Here is a 20425-nt window from a genome sequence, read left to right as displayed (position 1 = left end):
AACGGCAAGCAGATAGGAGAAGAGGGGGGAGAATAACGAAACAGAAGGAAAAGGAAAAGGTGCCCAGCAGAATTGGAGAGGACGGCAGCAGGAGCACAAGGCTAGAGAAGGACAGAGGTCTGTCCGAAGGAGCATCACACTCCGGCAGCCGCCCACTAAGCACGGCGACAACGAGCTGAGCGGGGAGGGGGTGGCCCACAGAAAATAACATGATGTTCAATGAGGATAAGCTCTAATTACTGCGCTATGTAAACAACAAAACAGAAACCACAAAAAACACAGTGAAACCACACTATTGAAGAAAAGCCAATGTAAAAGATTTAGGAGTAATCATATCAGAAGACCTTACTTTAAAAGAACACAACAAAGTTGCTGTTGGAACTGCAAGAAAAGAGACAGGTTGGATAACAAAAACCTTCCAAACATGAGATGCCATGTCAATGATGAAACATTTCAAGACATAGTCCTTGACATAAACAGATATACTGTATATACTGTTCATACATACAGACACTAATTCATCAATTCAGAGTTGATTCAAACTTGGGTTGTTTGGATGTCTTTGTCTTAAAGACACCTTACAATTCACCCACAGTACCATGTAAAGAATGAAGCTAATTCTCTCAAGATACTATTAAGAGAGGAGTATTGGTTAAAAATTTTACCTAATTCATATTATTTCCCATGGAATCAACACATATAACAGATACAAGATACACAGAACTAGTTTCAATTAAATAGGGCAATTCTTGTCCCCTAACTCCCCTTGTCACTTCAGGGGGGTATAGGGTGTTTATGTAGCTTCAGGGCACCAATCCCCCCAGCCACAGGCCATGGCAAGAAGGCACCCCTAAGCATACCTAATACTCTATCAAAACACAAACTAAAATACACATAAATGGCAGATCTCATCACAACCCACAAGAGTTAAGATGATACTAATAACACACAATAATAACCTGAAAAAAACAAACAAACATTCAATGGACAATTCTTTGGTATTTGGTTTTTTCTTATATGGGACACAGCACACACAGCAGTCTTTACTACAATTGATCTTTCCTGTCAATATGACACCACTTGTTTCATTGATTACGAATTAAGCCATCCTTGAAGAGTTTCTGCCAATGATGGGTCACATTGAACTCGGCTGCTCTGTGTAGGTGCTCAGGAGTTTCCTGTAACAATAAAGAACATAATACCCTTGTAAAAAACTTCTAAAGATAAACATGCCAATACATAATGGATGACAACATGTTAACTAGATGTGTTTTTGCCACTCTGTGGTGTTAAAAATGTCATGCAGTATACCTGTTGAACTATTGAAATTACTATTTCCAAAACAATGGCTGAATTAATCACTGGTTCAAACCTCAACTTATGTCAATTCCTACTTGATACCTGCTTGATGGGGTTCTTGGAGTTCTTCTACTCCCCAAGGCCGGCCCAAAGCCAGGCTTGATTTGTGAGAGCTTAGTCCACCAGGCTGTTGCTTAGTGGCCCGCAGGCCCACATATCCACCACAGCCCGGCTGGTCCGACACTTATTGGAGAAAATTATCTAGTTTCCTCTTAAAGATGTCCACGGTTGTTCCGGCAATATTTCTTATATTCGTGGGAGGATGTTGAACAACCATGGACCTCTCATGTTTATACCGTGTTCTCTGATTGTTCCTCTGGCACCTCTGCTCTTCACTGGTTCCACTCTGCATTTTCTTCCATATCGTTCACTTCAGTATGTTGTTATTTTACTGTGCAGATTTGGGACCTGGCCCTCCAGCATTTTCCATGTGTATATTATTTTATATCTCTCTTGTCTCCTTTCTAGTAAGTACATTTGGAGAGCTTTAAGACGATCCCAATAATTTAGGTGCTTTATCACGTCTATGTATGCTGTATATGTTTTCTGTATTCCCTCCATTTCAGCAATCTCTCCTGCTTTGAAGGGGGAAGTGGGAGGGTAATAATAAACAGGTGTGCTAGTTGGATGATGATTTGCTTGTTTCATTGTTTTCTTTTGAGGGGAATTCTTTGGCTCTGTTCGGACGAAGGTTGAAATTTTAACCAGTTAGATGTTTGTAATGGTTCGCCTACCTTTCTGGGTGCCTTTCCCAGTCGATGGCAGACATGACAAACTCTAAATGTAGAGTGCTCATATGGCCATTGCTCCCTGCGCCTCTCTGAGGGGGCCAGATTCTGGCTCGTGGCACCTGGTAGGCACTAGAACTCCAAGGATTGATGGCACCAAACTAATATGGCACATGTCAGTTTGATAGCTTCAGGGAGCCAACGGGGCTCCCCACAGAAAATATGCAGATATAAAATGGTAAGAGGGGAAAAGTCTTTGTCTGCCATGAACAGCCACAAAAACAATGCTGGACTGTAAATTCCAGCTCGATGCACCTGCTCGACGACCCTGCTGGGTCGTCGAGCAGGTGCAGAGATTGCACCGCAGTGACGACGTGGCCAGCTGTGAGAGTACATAGGCCTCACATGAGTGGAAGCACCGCCTGGGACCAGACAGTGACGACGTGGCCAGCTGTGAGAGTACATAGGCCTCACATGAGTGGAGGCACCGCCTGGGACCAGACAGTGACGACGTGGCCAGCTGTGAGAGTACATAGGCCTCACATGAGTGGAGGCACCGCCTGGGACCAGACAGTGACGACGTGGCCAGCTGTGAGAGTACATAGGCCTCACATGAGTGGAGGCACCGCCTGGGACCAGACAGTGACGACGTGGCCAGCTGTGAGAGTACATAGGCCTCACATGAGTGGAAGCACCGCCTGGGACCAGACAGTGACGACGTGGCCAGCTGTGAGAGTACATAGGCCTCACATGAGTGGAAGCACCGCCTGGGACCAGACAGTCACGACGTGGGCAGCTGTGAGAGTACATAGGCCTCACATGAGTGGAAGCACCGCCTGGGACCAGACAGTGACGACGTGGGCAGCTGTGAGAGTACATAGGCCTCACATGAGTGGAGGCACCGCCTGGGACCAGACAGTGACGACGTGGCCAGCTGTGAGAGTACATAGGCCTCACATGAGTGGAAGCACCGCCTGGGACCAGACAGTGACGACGTGGCCAGCTGTGAGAGTACATAGGCCTCACATGAGTGGAGGCACCGCCTGGGACCAGACAGTGACGACGTGGCCAGCTGTGAGAGTACATAGGCCTCACATGAGTGGAAGCACCGCCTGGGACCAGACAGTCACGACGTGGCCAGCTGTGAGAGTACATAGGCCTCACATGAGTGGAGGCACCGCCTGGGACCAGACAGTGACGACGTGGCCAGCTGTGAGAGTACATAGGCCTCACATGAGTGGAAGCACCGCCTGGGACCAGACAGTCACGACGTGGCCAGCTGTGAGAGTACATAGGCCTCACGTGAGTGGAGGCACCGCCTGGGACCAGACAGTGACGACGTGGCCAGCTGTGAGAGTACATAGGCCTCACATGAGTGGAAGCACCGCCTGGGACCAGACAGTGACGACGTGGCCAGCTGTGAGAGTACATAGGCCTCACATGAGTGGAGGCACCGCCTGGGACCAGACAGTGACGACGTGGCCAGCTGTGAGAGTACATAGGCCTCACATGAGTGGAAGCACCGCCTGGGACCAGACAGTGACGACGTGGCCAGCTGTGAGAGTACATAGGCCTCACATGAGTGGAGGCACCGCCTGGGACCAGACAGTGACGACGTGGCCAGCTGTGAGAGTACATAGGCCTCACATGAGTGGAAGCACCGCCTGGGACCAGACAGTCACGACGTGGCCAGCTGTGAGAGTACATAGGCCTCACATGAGTGGAAGCACCGCCTGGGACCAGACAGCAAACGAATAGATGGAATAAACAAAAGAGTGAGGTCCGACAGTTAGGTCGGGAAGTGTACCGTCTTTATCTAATCAGAAGTAGGCTGACTAAAAACTTATACACACACTTATTAATTCTTTTCTTGATATAAAGGAATGAGAAACTGAAAGTGTGAATGATTGACATTATAATTGTGACAGTCACATGAACTACTAAACACCTAATCTTAAACAAATAGTAAAACTCAAACCAAACAAATCCCCAGGGCCGGATGAAGTGTTTGCTAGGGTGCTTAAAGAATGCAAAGAGGAGCTTTGTGACCCACTGTCAACCATATTTAATAAATCAATAGAGTCAGGCAGAGTGCCAGAGTTTTGGAAAGTTGCTAATGTGATACCAGTTTTTAAGAAAGGAGATAGATCACTTGCGTCTAACTATCGACCAATTAGCCTAACGTCTATTGTGGGAAAGTTACTCGAATCTATAATAGCAAATAAAATTCGTCTTCATCTTGAAAAACATAAATTAATAATTGAGTCGCAACATGGTTTTATAAATGGCCGTTCATGTTTAACAAATTTGTTATCTTTTTATTCTAGCATTGTTGAGGCAGTTGATAGTGGTAAGGATTGCGATGTTGTATACCTTGACTTTAGCAAAGCTTTTGATACAGTGCCACATGAAAGACTGATTAAAAAAATAGAGTCTCATGGTATTGGGGGTGCTATATTAAGCTGGATTAGGGCATGGCTATACCAAAGGAAACAGAGAGTTAGTATAAATGGAATCAAGTCAGAGTGGGAAAATGTTGTAAGTGGAGTGCCTCAAGGCTCTGTCCTGGGACCTCTGTTGTTTATAATATATATAAATGATTTAGATTCAGGTTTGAGTAGCAACATTTGCAAATTTGCCGATGATACGAAAATCGGTAGGGAAATTAATTCGGAGGAGGACTCACTATCACTTCAAGTTGATCTAGATAGGGTTTTGAAATGGTCAAAGGATTGGCAGATGCAGTTTAATGCTGATAAATGTAAAGTTCTGAGGTTAGGTAATGATGATAGAGTTACAAGATACGAGCTAGATGGTGTTGTGATTGCGAAGTCGGATTGCGAAAGGGATCTGGGAGTTATGATTAGTAAGAATTTAAAACAAAAGGATCAATGCATAAATGTTCGTAATAAGGCAAATCGGACACTTGGATTTATTAATCGCAGCGTTAGTAACAAGACACCTGGTGTGGTTCTCAAGCTATATCTTGCTCTAGTTAGGCCCCATTTAGATTATGCAGTTCAGTTTTGGTCGCCATATTATAGAATGGATATAAATTCACTTGAACGTGTCCAGCGTAGGATGACTAAGTTAATTCCCCAAATTAGAAATCTTTCATATGAAGAAAGATTAACAAAGCTTAAGTTGCATTCACTGGAAAGGCGAAGAGTTAGGGGTGACATGATAGAGGTTTACAAGTGGATGAATGGACATAACCGGGGGGATATTAATAGGGTATTAAAAGTATCAACACAGGACAGAACACGAAACAATGGATATAAATTGGATAAGTTTAGATTTAGGAAAGACTTGGGTAAATACTGGTTCAGTAACAGGGTTGTTGATTTGTGGAACCAATTGCCGCGTAACATTGTGGAGGTGGGGTCCCTCGATTGTTTCAAGCACGGGTTGGACAAGTATATGAGTGGGATTGGGTGGTTATAGAATAGGAGCTGCCTCGTATGGGCCAATAGGCCTTCTGCAGTTACCTTTGTTCTTATGTTCTTATGTTCTTATGTTCGAAACAACTAAGATACTCTTGTGGAACTCAGATAGTGTGTTGGCAGTAATTACAATGATGCATAAAGATGAAGATATTACACTTAAGTAATTTATCCTTTTAATACTTATATTTTAATTAATATTTTTCATGTCAAAGTGACTTACTGTTTCGTTGCTTTTTTGTTTTGTCTCCTTTTCAAATAGTACTGTTCAACCTTCTCCTGATGGATCCTATACTTCATATAAATATTTTACAAATAACATGATTTGACCGAAATATACAAAGCAATAAATTGAATAACCTAAGGTTGGATTTGGAGTGATGAAACAAATAGTTCTAATCATTTAACATGAAAAGTACCAATAATTGTTTTTGTGCAACTGCTTTACTGACCTTGTAAACAACCTTGACTATTTCCATGGATGATAAAAATTTAGTTGGATTGCTAGCAAGAACGTCAAGGATCTGGCTCTCTCTTTCATTGCGGTAGTCGATATAATGCTGAATTTTGATCACTGGATCATCTATCACCGGGCCATGGCCGGGAAAGATAACCTTTGGTTGTAAGTTCATGATTAACCTGAAAAAACAACAGCATTGAATGTAATGAAACATCATTTTCTGGGCGAGACCCTGAGGCTCCCTGCAGCTATCCAGACTGATATGTAATATATTAGACTTTGGCATCAGTGTGAATGGAGTTTATAGGCCTACCAGGGACCGCAGGCCAGAGCCTGGCCTCCTCAGAGAGGCATGAAGAGCAATGGCCTATAGAATAGCACAAGTGATTTGGAGCATTCTATGTCTGCCATCGACCAGGTCAGGCAACCAGAAAGGTAAGCATCCCAAAACAAACCTCTATTCTGATTGGAACTATTACTGAAAGTCAAACGAGTGGACAGAACTCCCCAAATAAAAACAAGCAAACGAGCATGATGTCACCACTTGCCATGCCGCCATCTGCGCAGTTCCCCCCTCTACGGGAAGAGAAAGGCGGAGCCCCAGATCCCTCGCGCCGGCAACCCCACACCTTCAGTTCTGAGGTTGAATGTCAAAACATGTGAAAAAGCCGCAGAACAGGGGGAGGGAGGGAGGGATGCCAGGGAGCTTCCGGGGTCTCACCCAGAAAATGGAGTTTCATTGCATTCAACACTGGTTTTCTGGAGGAAACCTCTTCAGCTCCCCGGAGCTAACTACCCAAAGACAAAGACAAAAGAGGGACAAACCCGAGAGGTAGAAACCATGCGCCCGAAACCCGAAAGCAAGACAACTGGCAACACCAATGACCCCCATGGATGACCTGAGAGACCCGAACCCTGGAACAGGGACAATGGGAACCCAGGTCAACCCAAAGCGTGTCCAGGGCCACAGAAGCCGTGGCACGCAGGCAATGGCTGAGAGCCACAACCAGACACAAGATGATGCACCCCCGGCCAAACCAACCAAGCATCAACAACCCCAGGGATCCCTCTGGAAAACAGCCGTCCCAACCTCGCCAGAAAAGAAGAGATGGCTGCAAATGAACAAACCTATCACCAGAACTCAAAGGAGCAGAAACCTCTGAGAAACAATCCTGAACCGAAGGGGCCACAACAAACCTAGGGGGAGAGAGAGAGAGAGAAGAGAGCACCGTGTCCAAGACCAGGATGCCTCAGATGGCGCATGAGCAGGCCGGAGGTGAAACAATGCCCGAGACAGCTCGTGAAACGGTGCAGAAGGAACATCAAAACTGAAAGCAAGCCGTAGCGGATCCACCACCACCACACAAGACAAGGTGACAAGATGCGGCATAAAATAACGGTCCTGAACAGCCACAAGAGAAAGGACAAGACTACCTCAATAAAATGCGCCTCCATCGCCACCCCGGATGGGGCATCCCCCGAGACTGCCAGTCTCTCAAAACCAGCTAAACACTGCCCCAACCCTGAAGCCCTCAGACGCTTCTGAACCAGAAGCAGGAGGAGGGACCAGAATGCACCACAGCAGGGGGAAGAACGAGGGGGTGCGGATTGAACCAAGGCCGAAGCATCCAACACCCCCAAATCCAGATCCCTACAAGCAAAGCGTGGCAGCCAAGGGGCATCTGGGGTAGCAAACAACCTAGCACGTTGCAGCAACTGAGCCTAGCATGCAATGCCGGAGACGCCTGCACCCGGATAATGTCATCAGGTGAATGGGTGAATCGAGTCACAAATAATCAACCATGCTCGCAGGACTCTGGGTGTCACCGACCCAACAAGCACCATGGCAGAGGCAAAAACAATGAGAGTCGCCCTGAGACAAGAGGACAGAGCAACCCTCAAACTTGCACAAAGCGAGAGGGGGGGACCCAGGGGTCCACATCCATAGAACCCCTTGAGCCCCCGTGGGGTTTTCCAGGGTCCTTTAACTGTTATTGCTAAGGGTAAGCCCAGGCAGGATACTGCTAAGTGGCGCCCAAGTATACCAACAAACCGCCAAAAGCTGAACCCCCCGGGACATGTCCACTCACGGGAGGCCAAGCAGAGGGTACCACCCAGAAACACAGAAAAAATTAAAGGCCAGATAGGGGCAACAAACCAAAGGCAGACCCCCGCCCCCACCAGGCAGGAAAACAAAACCAAAAGAAAACCCCGCAAGAGGATAACATACCCAGGTTTAACCCTTTAGTTGCGCAAGACATCATATGATGCGTTGAGTGACTTGCAGTAACTTGCGCTCAGCATCATATGATGTTTTGGAGTACGATTTAAACGGCCCACGGATACACGGGGTTCACCACACCTTCATCAGGGCTCTTGTAAACAGACACCATTTTTTTTTTAAATCGTGGGCCAAATTCCTGGGTGTGAGTGCCCTCAGTATTGAGTGAGCTACCAAGCTTGATGCACGCAGCATGAGCTCACAGCACTGCTGTTCAGCTTGTGACCACAGCATCGCCTAAAAATGCCATAATATACATGTTCTTGCTATTATTTAGCAATGATATTATTACAGAAGACCCCTGACTGTGATAAAACTGACCAGGGTTGATAATAGCAGGATTGTGGTGATATTTAGCGCAGTGCTCCATGGAGGGAGGAGTAATGCTGTGGGAGGGAGGGTGGTGGCGTTGTCTTCTGACTGTGTGTGGCCACCTTTTATTGACTGCACTCACCATACCAGCTTAGTGGTTCCCTATGGTGAACACAGATGTAGATACTTATATATAATGTGTGTGTATAGAGTGTAATAACAGCAATAGGAGTAGGTTGGGAGCCGCCATTTTGGTGCGTCGTAATTACCTAAGCGTAATTACCTAAGTGTAGTTACAGGATGAGAGCTACACTCGTGATGTCCCGTCTTCCCAGCACTCTGTCATATAACGCTTTGAAACTACTGACGGTCTTGGCCTCCACCACCTTCTCACTTAACTTGTTCCAACCGTCTACCACTCTATTTGCGAAAGTGATTTTTCTTATATTTCTTCGGCATCTGTGTTTAGCTAGTTTATATCTATGACCTCTTGTTCGTAAAGTTCCAAATCTCAGGAAATCTTCCCTATCGATTTTATCAATTCCTGTTACTATTTTGTATGTAGTGATCATATCACCACTTTTTCTTCTGTCTTCCAGTTTTGCCGTATTTAATGCCTCTAACCTCTCTTCGTAGCTCTTGCCCTTCAGTTCTGGGAGCCACTTAGTAGCATGTCTTTGCACCTTTTCCAGTTTGTTGATGTGCTTCTTAAGGTCGTCTGCATGACTTATCATGTTTACTGGTGACCACTATGGTCTTTGGGCACCATACCAGTTTACTTGTACAAATATGGTGAAAAAAACAGGTAGATACTTATATATAATGTGTGTATATAGCGTAATAACACCACAAACAGTATTGTTGGAGGAGAAATATTAGTGCATCTGGCCTTGAGGGCGGCCGCCACCAGCTGACTGTGTGAGTAGCTACGTCTTTGTGCCTTTACTCACCATACAAGCTTAGATGTACAGTTATGGTGAACAAAACATGTAAATACTTAAATATAACGTCTGTATTTAAAACCAAAAACAGTATGGTGGGAGGAGAATGGTGGCAAGTCAGGTGAGGCGAGGGAGGGAGGGAGGGGCAGCCAGTGGCAGGTTGCCACTGGCTGCCACTGCCACTCAGCATACCAACTTAGTGGTTCGTTATGGTGAACACGAATGTAGATACTTATATATGACGTCTGTATATAGTGAATAAAAGCAAAAACAGTATGGTGAGAGGAGAATGTGGGCGAGTGAGGTGTTGAGGGAGTGAGTGGTAGCGAGTGGCTGGCTGGTGTGTGGCGGTCACTTCTCTGTACTTTTTGACTCATAATAGCAACTTAGTGGTTCGTTATGGTGAACAAAACGTGCAGATACTTATATATAACCTGTGTATATAGTGTAATAACCAACAAAATATTTGTTCACTGTTTGATGAACATAATTGAATCAACAATATGCACACCATATTTTTGAGTACAGTGATGATTCACTCATTTTATTATATAAATATATCACACTACACACTATTGAATAATATTACAACAAAAAAAATTACAAAAAATCAATCAGAGACATTGAAATAATTAGGTAATTATCTCTGTAGCAACTCCGGCATGACAGCTGGCGAGCAACAGATCGTCTGGGACGCACGCTGAGTCAGCGCTTGGTTTTTGGCCAGACTTCCCCACCCTATAGCGGGCAATATATGCCACTTACGATTTTTTTATTATTTTTCCCATGATCAGTGAACACAAATTAACAGGTTTAGAAGAAAAAGCAATTTTTTTTTTTTTGGGTATGCGCCTGTGGGTGACACATGCTAAATAGGCGCCATTTAAGGATTAAGAGAGCCGACTGCCATTATAAGTGATAACTACCTGCTCAGTACCCCGTGCCGCTGCCAGTGCAAACTACCCCTTACCCTAAGGTAAACAAGAGAGGAAGAAAACCTCCCAGCACACTCAGGGTGGTCAATTACCGAGTAGCTAAACACCAACAGAGGTAGACCCCAAGGTGACTTGTGGAAGATAACTCCAAGCTCCAAGGCCAGTACTTACACCTTCCCTAGGGTCACCTAGGGAAGGTGACACTAGGCGCATGCAGTCCGAATACTTGGGAAATTGCTCGTGCACCACCAAAGACGACTCACCCCACACCACAAGGCAATGACTTAATGACACTGCAGATGACCTGAGAAATACAAGCCCTGGAATAGGGAACCAGAGGAAATCAAAACCCATAACCAATATACTGAAGCAGAACCAGTAGCATGAAGGTAGTGGCGTAAAACTGCCATCGAACCAAGCACATGATGCCTTCCAGGTGGAACCAACCAAGCATCCACAGCTAAAATCCACATGCTCTGGAAGCATGACGACTCATTCTTCGCTAGAAAAGAAGGAGCCGGGTTTAACCGAACAAAGGAACAACCCCCGGCACCATGGAAGAGCATGAAGCTCACCAGCCTGACAACTGGAGATCAAATAAAGCTAAAAATGTTACCTTCAAAACACAATCCCAGACTAAACGAGCCACCCAAAAATGTGCAGAAGAGAGAAAAGAAAGAACCCGGTCCAGAGACCAGTCAGGCTCAGGTGGTGCATGAGTAGGCCGGATGTAAAATCAAGCGTGAGAAAACCTGTGAAACAGGGCTGAAGAAGTGTCAACGAACGTAAGATGGAGCGGCTCACCGCACGATAAGAGGCGACAGTATCATCCTGCCAGACATCCTGCCCACTCGCCCTCCAGAATATAACTAAAAAGATATCGACATTTTAAAACCTAAGGATTTAGTAGAGTCCTGGAATTAACGACTTGGGTATGGCCCCCATATAGGTCATTAAATTGAGTAGATACTGTAATTCCTTTTGTGCACATTTTGTTTACAATAACATCATGGTCACAGTTGTTGAAAGTTTTTGCAAAACCTGTGTACATTAGTACATTACCTGTGGTCACCCTCTCAATAATGAGGCCCTCACACCCAAAAGGGATTATCTTGAAATGATTTTGGAGCTTAGCGTCCCTGCGGCCCAGTCCTCGACCAGGCCTCCTCTTTTTTTGTTACACATCCCCAGGAAGTAGCTCGTACCAGCTGTCTAACTCCCAGGTACCTATTTACTGCTAGGTAACAGGGACATCAAGGTGAAAAAACTCTGCTCATTTTGTTTCCGCCTCCACCGGGGATCAAACCCGGAACCTCAGGATTACAAATCCAAAGCGCTGTCTACTCACCTGTCAGGCCCCCCTGGGTACACAATTTTTTCCAAGCTTTTCTTTTGCATCACACAAATACATTCCCTAATCAAATCATAAGAATAACCAATTATAACATTTATTGCAGAATCCTTGCCATAAGGGTTCATATACTATATAAAATTAAAAACTCCACTTCCACTTACCTTTAGTGAAGCCATATATGTATGAAGATCTTCAAATACTGCCGTTCCTTCCCCTAATATACAGTCACCACTAAACACTGCCCCCTCCTCCTCCACTGCTAATACAACATGGTCAGTGGTATGGCCTGGAGTATGAAGAACTCTATTGGAAATTTGAAAGAGGAAGTATAAACATCTGTGATGCTATGAAATTATCTGGAATCAATATTAAAATAAGTGAACCCTTAATCCTTAGCTTGTGTGCTATTTTGAAATGTATCACCTCTTTATGTAACACAAATCAGTGTTGAATATAATTGAATACCATTTTCTGACAGGGCTTCCAATAACTTCCCAAGCTTTACATTGGTTCCACAAAGCCTTAGCTTAATACACCACAACTCCAAGACCAATCTATCATGACTGGAAGCCAGGACGAAAGCCAGGACAAGAATCTGGTTCACTATGAGACCAAGAGACCAAGAGAATTAGATATAAAAAACAAAATTAAGAAAAAATCAATAAGTAAACATACAAGAAAACAAGCAACTGCTTGAAGAAAATTAGACATCCCTAAATTGGTAGGAAATTTGTATTTTCTTTCAAGAGGTTGCAAAACCTCATATTGAAGATTATATATTTGTTATGTCTGTTGCAGCTCAATTAATCCGTACAATTCTAGATAGCAAGTATTTCTATGAAACCACCTAATACCCCTCCAAACTACTTTTTTCCACTGTTGAGTCCAATGCAAAAGGTTAGTTAAGCAATTTCTGTATAACAATCCAGAATGTACGCTGCATATTGCAGGCCAAGGTCATGTTCAAAATACGTAGACCAGCACAGACAGCTAGTTCTCTGTTCCATATTATGTTCCATCTGGGCAAGTGTTGTAAAGTCTGTTTTCATTTTAGATACCAGCATTTTCCTCAACTAGTCAGAAGTGCCCTAGTTTTGCATGATTTAAAAACTAACTTAAAATTCTTAAAATTCACATAATAAATTTGGAAGAAGGAAAATGAGTTGCGGACTGAACCAAGGTCAAGTTGACTAACATCCCCAAATCAGAAATCCCTAACACCAACTGGGGCAGCACCTGAGCATCCAACTGGGCACACAACCTAGGCCACTGCAAAATGGAATCTTCAATTGCAGAGCAATCGCTTCCTGACCCATTTGGACACCAATAGAGAAATCGGGAGGCAGGAGCACATGGAAAAAACAAACACCATATAACTCAGGGTCGAAGGTGTCACTAATCCAGCAGTGACAGCATGGCAGAAGCAGAACATATGAACTGCATCTACTTCCTCATCACAATCGACTTGAGAATGGTCCAGGACGGACCGAAACGTCGTCGTCCCTTCACCTTCTAGTGTGTGGTTGTTACGGCCCTCTCGGGACGCAACGGGGTTCTCACTCTGATGTTGTTAGAGGAAGATATATGTATCCGTTCCCAAGCCAGTAGTGGCTATCAAGGGATGAGATCCGTGACGCAAGTAACTTAAAAGGGAGTAGGGAAAGAAAGTTAAGAACTTAATATTATAATGTTCACCATCACCGATTAAATATATAGAATAAAAGAGTACACAAGGGGGAGGGGTATTAACACTTTACAAGGGGATCATGCACAATCTAGTCTTCTGCTGAAGACTCTTGATCACGAAGCTAGGTGCTGAGTCCGCGGTGCTTTCTTCGTGGCCTCAAGACGTGTCTTCTGAGAATGCCGAGCCTACCCTGGCCACAGGTCAGCCAAAACACAGGTCCACTGGGGGCACCGTCGTGGAGGCCGTCAACCACACGTCCAGCTGGTCTGCTGGCAGGTACTGAGCCACCAAGGCTGGTACGGCCACTCCACGAACGATATAAGGGGTACGCCCTAGACAGGAGTCTCGTGTGATATCACCAATCACCCTCCTGTCCTCAATACCCCAGTGGATTATCGTCTCCAACAGTCGGTCCCGGGTAAATCCTTTCACTGCCACTCCACTGGCAGGCTAACACACCACAGTGTTCTTCCGGGGGGACGACGTCACAACAGCTGCAGCAAACTTCACAGTATGGAGACTGGCTGCCTCGGGTAGACTGACTCAACCTTCAACACAGTGGTCCCAGGTCGACTCTGTAAACAGACACGTCATCAATAACCGGGACACTAATACATCTCACTTACGGGCTCGGGCACAAACACCTGACGTATCCAGTCCATAGATGGCGCTGTCGTCGGAGCACCACCTCACCAGAGGTCAGGAGCGGCGGTGTTGAGCGCTGAACCAGACTGGAAACTGGTCCTCGAGGCCAGTACACGCTGTCCTCACTAGGTGTCGTCGTCCGTTTGGCAGGGGTTTCGGGAGCTGACCCACAGATGGCGTGTTTGTCACTGCTCCAGGCTCGGACGCTGGATCCGGGTTCGTAACAGTGGTCTGGTCAACACATCTGAAAATTAAGAAAATGATGATGTTTCGGTCTATTCCGAACCATTATCAAGTTGTGAAAAGAAAAGTGGTAGAGATATGTGATCTATAATCATATATTAAGTGCAATACTGCAATATTTTTTCTTACTTGAGAGTTGCACCTTCTGTTTTGATTTCATCATTGTGCTTGAGTTTTATGAGTCTAACCGACTCATGTAGGGGCTCATCAGGAGCATCAGCTCGACGAAATTTGTATACTTTAACACAACCTGAAATTATCATTTAAACTTTTTGAACACAAGTTAAAATTAAGTACTAAATGTAATGAAATGTCTATATGGTGGTGCACTTGGTAGCTCCCAGAGCTAAAGCACAGGGGCAACCAAGTCATAGGGTACTACACCAGACCTCTGATACCCAATTGAGGTTACTGGGACCAAAATCTGGCTCTTTTTGTGAGGTGAGTGGGCAGCTTGGGACTGGAGAAAATTATTAGCAAAAATTAAAAAGGCATCAAACCAAGCAACAATTAAAAAAAAATTGTAACCCTGAAGTTAACTAGCCAAACAATATTTGTTGTTTAACTAGTTAACAAATATTATTTTATATAACATAACAAATCAACAAATAGTGACCCATATACTTAATTTACATGCAGCCTGAGTCTGGCCATCACCTAACTCATAAACAACTTGAACAAACTCTCAAGGAAAATGAGGAACCAGAGTGGGTACAGAGTGCTTCTGAGGGGCCCACCAGAAATGGTTGCTTCATTACATTCAATGTTTGATTTCATAGAGGCCGTTCTAGTAGGTCCCCGAGATAAATCTTACCAATGCCTCAGCAAAGGAACAGATGGTTAGAATAGTCAGGTATGGATGAGCCACAGCTCTAAACCAAATGCTTAACACCATCAAGCCCCAGGCGTGCACTTCGCGCATATGCACGAAGTACCCCTGGCGGTGCAGGCGAGTGCTCGCCGACACTAAATGTGTATACTCGTTTAAGTTTTCTCACCTTAATTCTCGTGCTACGTTACTTGTTTTGGTATCATTGTGTTCACAATAGAATTCCCTACAGGTGAATATGCATATAAAGTCCAACAGCCAGGCTTGACTCCCCACAGCAAAGCCTAAAGTCGGTAAAAGTTACCCGTGAGCGCACAAAATCAGTAAAATGTGTACAGTATATTCTTTTAAATTCTTGTGAGAAACAGAAACAAGCCCAAATTTTAATATAAATTAGGCTTCTTACCTCCTAAGCAACCAAGAACATCCATTAAGCCTCCTATATGGTCATGATGCCAATGGGTGATAACAATTCTGTCAATGGTAGTCTCTTGCTGTTTCAACACTGACAAAAGTGCTGAAATGTAGTCTGCATTTCCTTTCTCGCCTGCATCAAGCAGAATACGACTGCAAACAGAGAATGGTAACTTGAAACATTTTTGTTCCACCACCAATTGAAGAAGTTCCCTATATCACTATATCAAGCATAACTCGCAAAACTATTCACAGATCTGATGCCTCTCCCTCCCAGTAGCTCCCTTTCAAGAAGGAACTACAGAAGAAGTGTCTGCAGTAGCTCTATCATCACACAGGCCTTTAATTTTTTTAGGCTCTAATCCTTTTCTCAACCTATCTTTTACATAATATTCAATAGGCTTACAACATTTTCCCACTCTCATTTAACCACATTTATACTAACTCTTTGTTTCCTTTGGTATAACTATGCCCTAATCCAACTTAACCGCGGAATCAGTCTCCGTGGTGTAGTGGTAAGACACTCGCCTGGCGTTCCGCGAGCGCTATGTCATGGGTTCGTATCCTGGCCGGGGAGGATTTACTGGGCGCAATTCCTTAACTGTAGCCTCTGTTTAACGCAACAGTAAAATGTGTACTTGGATGAAAAAACGATTCTTCGCGGCAGGGGATCGTATTCCAGGGACCATAGGATTAAGGACCTGCCCGAAACGCTACGCGTACTAGTGGCTGTACAAGAATGTAACAACTCTTGTATATATCTCAAAAAAAAAAAAAAAAAAAAAAAAAAAATATAGCACCCCCAATACCGTAAACCTCTATCGTTTTAACGGGGGCCTGACAGCTGAGTGAACAGCACTCGGGGTTCATAGTCCTAAGGGTCTGGGTTCGATCCTCGGTGGAGGCAGAAACAAATGGGCAGTTTCTTTCACTCTGATGCTCATGTTCACCTGGCAGTAAATAGGTACCTGGAAGTTAGACAGCTGCTATGGGCTGCTTCCTGGGGATGTGATTGTGTGAAAATTAGGATTAAGAACTTGCCCAAAATGCTATGCGTGCTAGTGGCTGTACAAGAATGTAAGAACTCTTGTATATATAAATAAATAAAACAAAAATAAATAAATCATGTAACACTGTATCAAAAGCTTTGCTAAAGTCAAGGTACACAACATCACAAACCTTACCACTATCAAGAGCTTCAACTATGCTGAAATAAAATGATAGCAAATTTGTTACACAAGAACGGCCATTTGTAAAACCATGTTGTAATTCATTTATTAATCAATGTTCTTCAAGATGAAAACAAATGTTATTTGCAGTTAACGATTCAAGCAACTTTCCCACAATAGACATTAAGCTAATTGGGCAATAGTTTGACGCAAGTAATTACAGTGTGTCCTTACTTGAATTAACTATATGGGGCAAGGCCAATTTCTTCCACCACGGAATTTGTTCTACCCATTGGCCCCAGGCTGTCCCTCCCCTCCATATGAAAATAAAAGAGGACCTACATCCACTATCAACAATACAAAAATTTTAGAAAATCTATTTATCTATTTATAATTTTGAACATGGCACATGATAGAACAATCATTGATGAACAATTCCATATCTAAATCATAACTATGCCATAACATAAATAACAAAATCATAACCATAACATAACTGCTCATATAAGTTGATTTCCGGAAGCCAATTGTATCAATCTCGATATAATTACCTGTATTCATAAAAATATTCATTTATTATTATAAATTTTTCATTTTCCCTATGGCATTTGATGGAACAATCACTTGGAAACAATTTGGTATATAAATGCTAATATATGAGCATTATTGAATCCAATCAAGCGAAATCACCTAATTTTCTCAACAAACTGACAAGAGGAGGGAGCTGTCGGAAAATCCGACACCATTTAATAATCATACAGATAATAGCTGTATTACCCACAAGTTACCCATAGAAAACGTAACTTGTAGTGGAATTACCGTCTAAAGAAAACGGGATATCATCACCACATACTATTATATTCTCCACCTATTATGGTGGGAATTATTCTTAAATACATTAGTCTTTGGATTTTACCATCATAAAACATCTCATATAAATTAACTTAATTATCAATATTAAAGTAGAGTAAATGTGACCCTTCTATCACTTATTGACATCTGGACAAGTAGGCCAGGCGTCAGTGGGGAAGGAGGGCAGCCATTGTTTATACGAGACCAGAGGCTCACACGGGAGCAAATTCAGCTCCTGTTAAATTTACTTGGACGTAGTGTTATGGAAACCAAAGGTGTACCATTGTCAACACGCTGTCTACAAATTCAAGTTAAGTGTCTATCCGAAACCCGTTTATCATTCATTTATGGCCATTAATGTCAGGATATAGGGTGACCCGGTTAGATCACGTGGAAGCCTCAAACTACAGGTAATTAAGCCAGGTCTTCAATGTTCCATGTACTGTATAGTGTTTTCTCTGATATAGCTTGTCATATATAGGATTCTGGCTTCACAGCTAGCGCACTTTTGACAGGTCAAGACGAGGATGGAAGACTTTGTGCACCAGTTACTGGGTGAGGAAGCTACCTCAAAGAGGATAATTTGGTGTCTACACCCTAGTTATACCTGGTGGACTAACCTGCTGTACTATAAGATAAGGAACCTTTTCAATGTATGTAGTTAATACTGTAGTTTGATTGGCTGCATATATATATAAACTAATAAACCCCCCCTAATGTGTAGAGGATCGATTTGTGAGATTATGAGATTATTGCAGAAATACAGTCCACTTATCATTATACAAATTGCTATCGAAGTATATAAATTAACGTAAATATAAATTCATATAAATTGAATAAATATAAATCTCACAGGTCGGTTCCCACAGGAGCGGTTGGCGGGCTGCCGGTGGTTGGGTGCTGGAGGGGGTGGGGGTGTGGGTTGTAGCATGTTGGCAGTAGAGGGGGGATGGCAACCAGACTAGGAGGCCTTGGGCAAGATCAAGCCTCGGGCTGGGCCAGATCACGCTTCGGGAGAGACCAGGCTTCGAGCTAGACCAGGCCAGATAAGTCCTCAGACTAGGCCAGATAAGTCCTCAGACCAGGCCAGACTAGGCCAGATAAGTCCTCAGACCAGGCCAGACTAGGCCAGATAAGTCCACAGACCAGGCCAGACTAGGCCAGATAAGTCCTCAGACCAGGCCAGACTAGGCCTGATAAGGCCTCATGTAACACCTACAGATTGATACTCCCCTTTCTCACCTAAAACCCCAGCTTAACACTGCTTATCAAGCTCACTTTGACCCTCATTGAACTTATCCGCTCTAATGTTAAACTGAATTATTAAATGGGGGAAATACAACTGGGTTGTTATGATTCTAATATTAATAAAAACTTAAGTTTACACTGCTACCACCTTCTGACACCTGGATGTGCCTGCATTACTGATCTCCCAGGAAGGACAGAAACCAATAATCATACTCTCGAATGGTGTATTACATCTCGGACATTAACACTGGGGATAATTTATAGAAATTCTTTTCTTTACCAATTGAGGATCAGGGGATGTCTTAATTATCATTAAATGAAGAAAAACACAGGGAACTTCCAAAACCTGCATGAAAATGAGAAATCTAATGGCTCAGACTAAATTTTTAAGGGGAATTGAGCTAAAACTCCAAATAATCAATAATGAAACGTTATTTAATCAATGAGACAATAATATCCTAACTCTTAATACAGTACATCCTATGAGGCAAAGGAGTGCAATTAGCTGACACACCCAACCAAGGGAACAAATTACCTTTCACTGAAATTACCAGCCAGATGTTGACGGCTTCTCCCAGGTCCCCTGGAACTGTCCCAAGTCACCTCTCAAGACACACTAAACTAAGATTTGCTCACAAGCTTACCAGTGGGGATAGCTCCTCCCACAACTAGTTTCCTAGGCCCAATAAACCCCGCCTCTCCAAGTCTAGAGCCAATGACTCTATTCAAATACCTCACCTGAGACTCTCCCATAACCAAAATTCACTTACGTACTTCCTTTACTTTGTGAGCACCTTGATTGACCTGCGTTCCCTTCATTGCCGTGCCTTTCGAGCGAACTGCAATCTCCCTACAGCACTCGTCTTCCAACATGGTGAATGAATTGGAGGTCTTTGACAACCCGCCTACAGCTGTCCTAGTCTTCTTAAGACCCCTATCCTTTGAGACATTTCAAGACAAAGACTTTCTAATGCTGCTCTCCTCATTAGGTTCCTCCTGATGTTGTTCCATCTGTCTTAGCTCCTCATTAGTTCATACTTAGTTCAACACAAGGCAAAGTTAGAGAAGATTCCTAGGTATGCCACCAGACTAGTCCCAGAACTGAGAGGCATGAGTTAAGAGGAAAGGCTATGGGAGCTAAACCTTACATCATGGAAGACAGAATAATAATAAGTGGAGACATGATCACCACTTACAAAATTCTCAGAGGAATTGACAGGGTAGACAAAGACAAACTATTTAGCAGGGGGGGGGCGACCACAGGTGGCGGGGCTCGCTCGCTTGCTTGCTTGCTTGCCCCAAAATACATATTTGAAAACATATATCCAAACCCATTATTTAAACAAGACTATTTACTTTAACATGTGTGTGTATGTGTGTGTGTGTGTGTGTGTGTGTGTGTGTGTGTGTGTGTGTCATTTCAATGAGCCAAATAAATAATTAAGCATTTGACAATGTATAGATGCAAGTGGTAGGCAGGTAGGCAAGGCAGGTAGGCAAGGCAGGTAGGCAGGTAGGCAAGGCA

The 20425-nt window shown here is 43.8% G+C and overlaps 1 protein-coding gene across 1 annotated transcript; it reads right to left on the bottom strand.

Moving 5' to 3' along the window:
• Positions 1-221: 221 nt before the first annotated feature.
• On the bottom strand, positions 222-19773 carry LOC138350938 (endoribonuclease LACTB2-like). Its single transcript, XM_069302394.1, has 6 exons — positions 19671-19773; positions 17210-17351; positions 15624-15784; positions 14518-14638; positions 11975-12116; positions 222-1178 (listed from the first exon to the last, which is right to left on the bottom strand). Exons 1-6 carry the CDS (start codon positions 19771-19773, stop codon positions 1086-1088), a joined length of 762 nt encoding a protein of 253 aa, XP_069158495.1. The 3' UTR covers positions 222-1085.
• Between the last annotated feature and the right edge of the window lie 652 nt (positions 19774-20425).

This window comes from Procambarus clarkii, chromosome 48 (genome assembly GCF_040958095.1).
Source record: "Procambarus clarkii isolate CNS0578487 chromosome 48, FALCON_Pclarkii_2.0, whole genome shotgun sequence".
NCBI lineage: Eukaryota > Metazoa > Arthropoda > Malacostraca > Decapoda > Cambaridae > Procambarus > Procambarus clarkii.
Note: the sequence above shows the minus strand (reverse complement) of the source record. Positions and strands in the feature narration are given on the sequence as shown.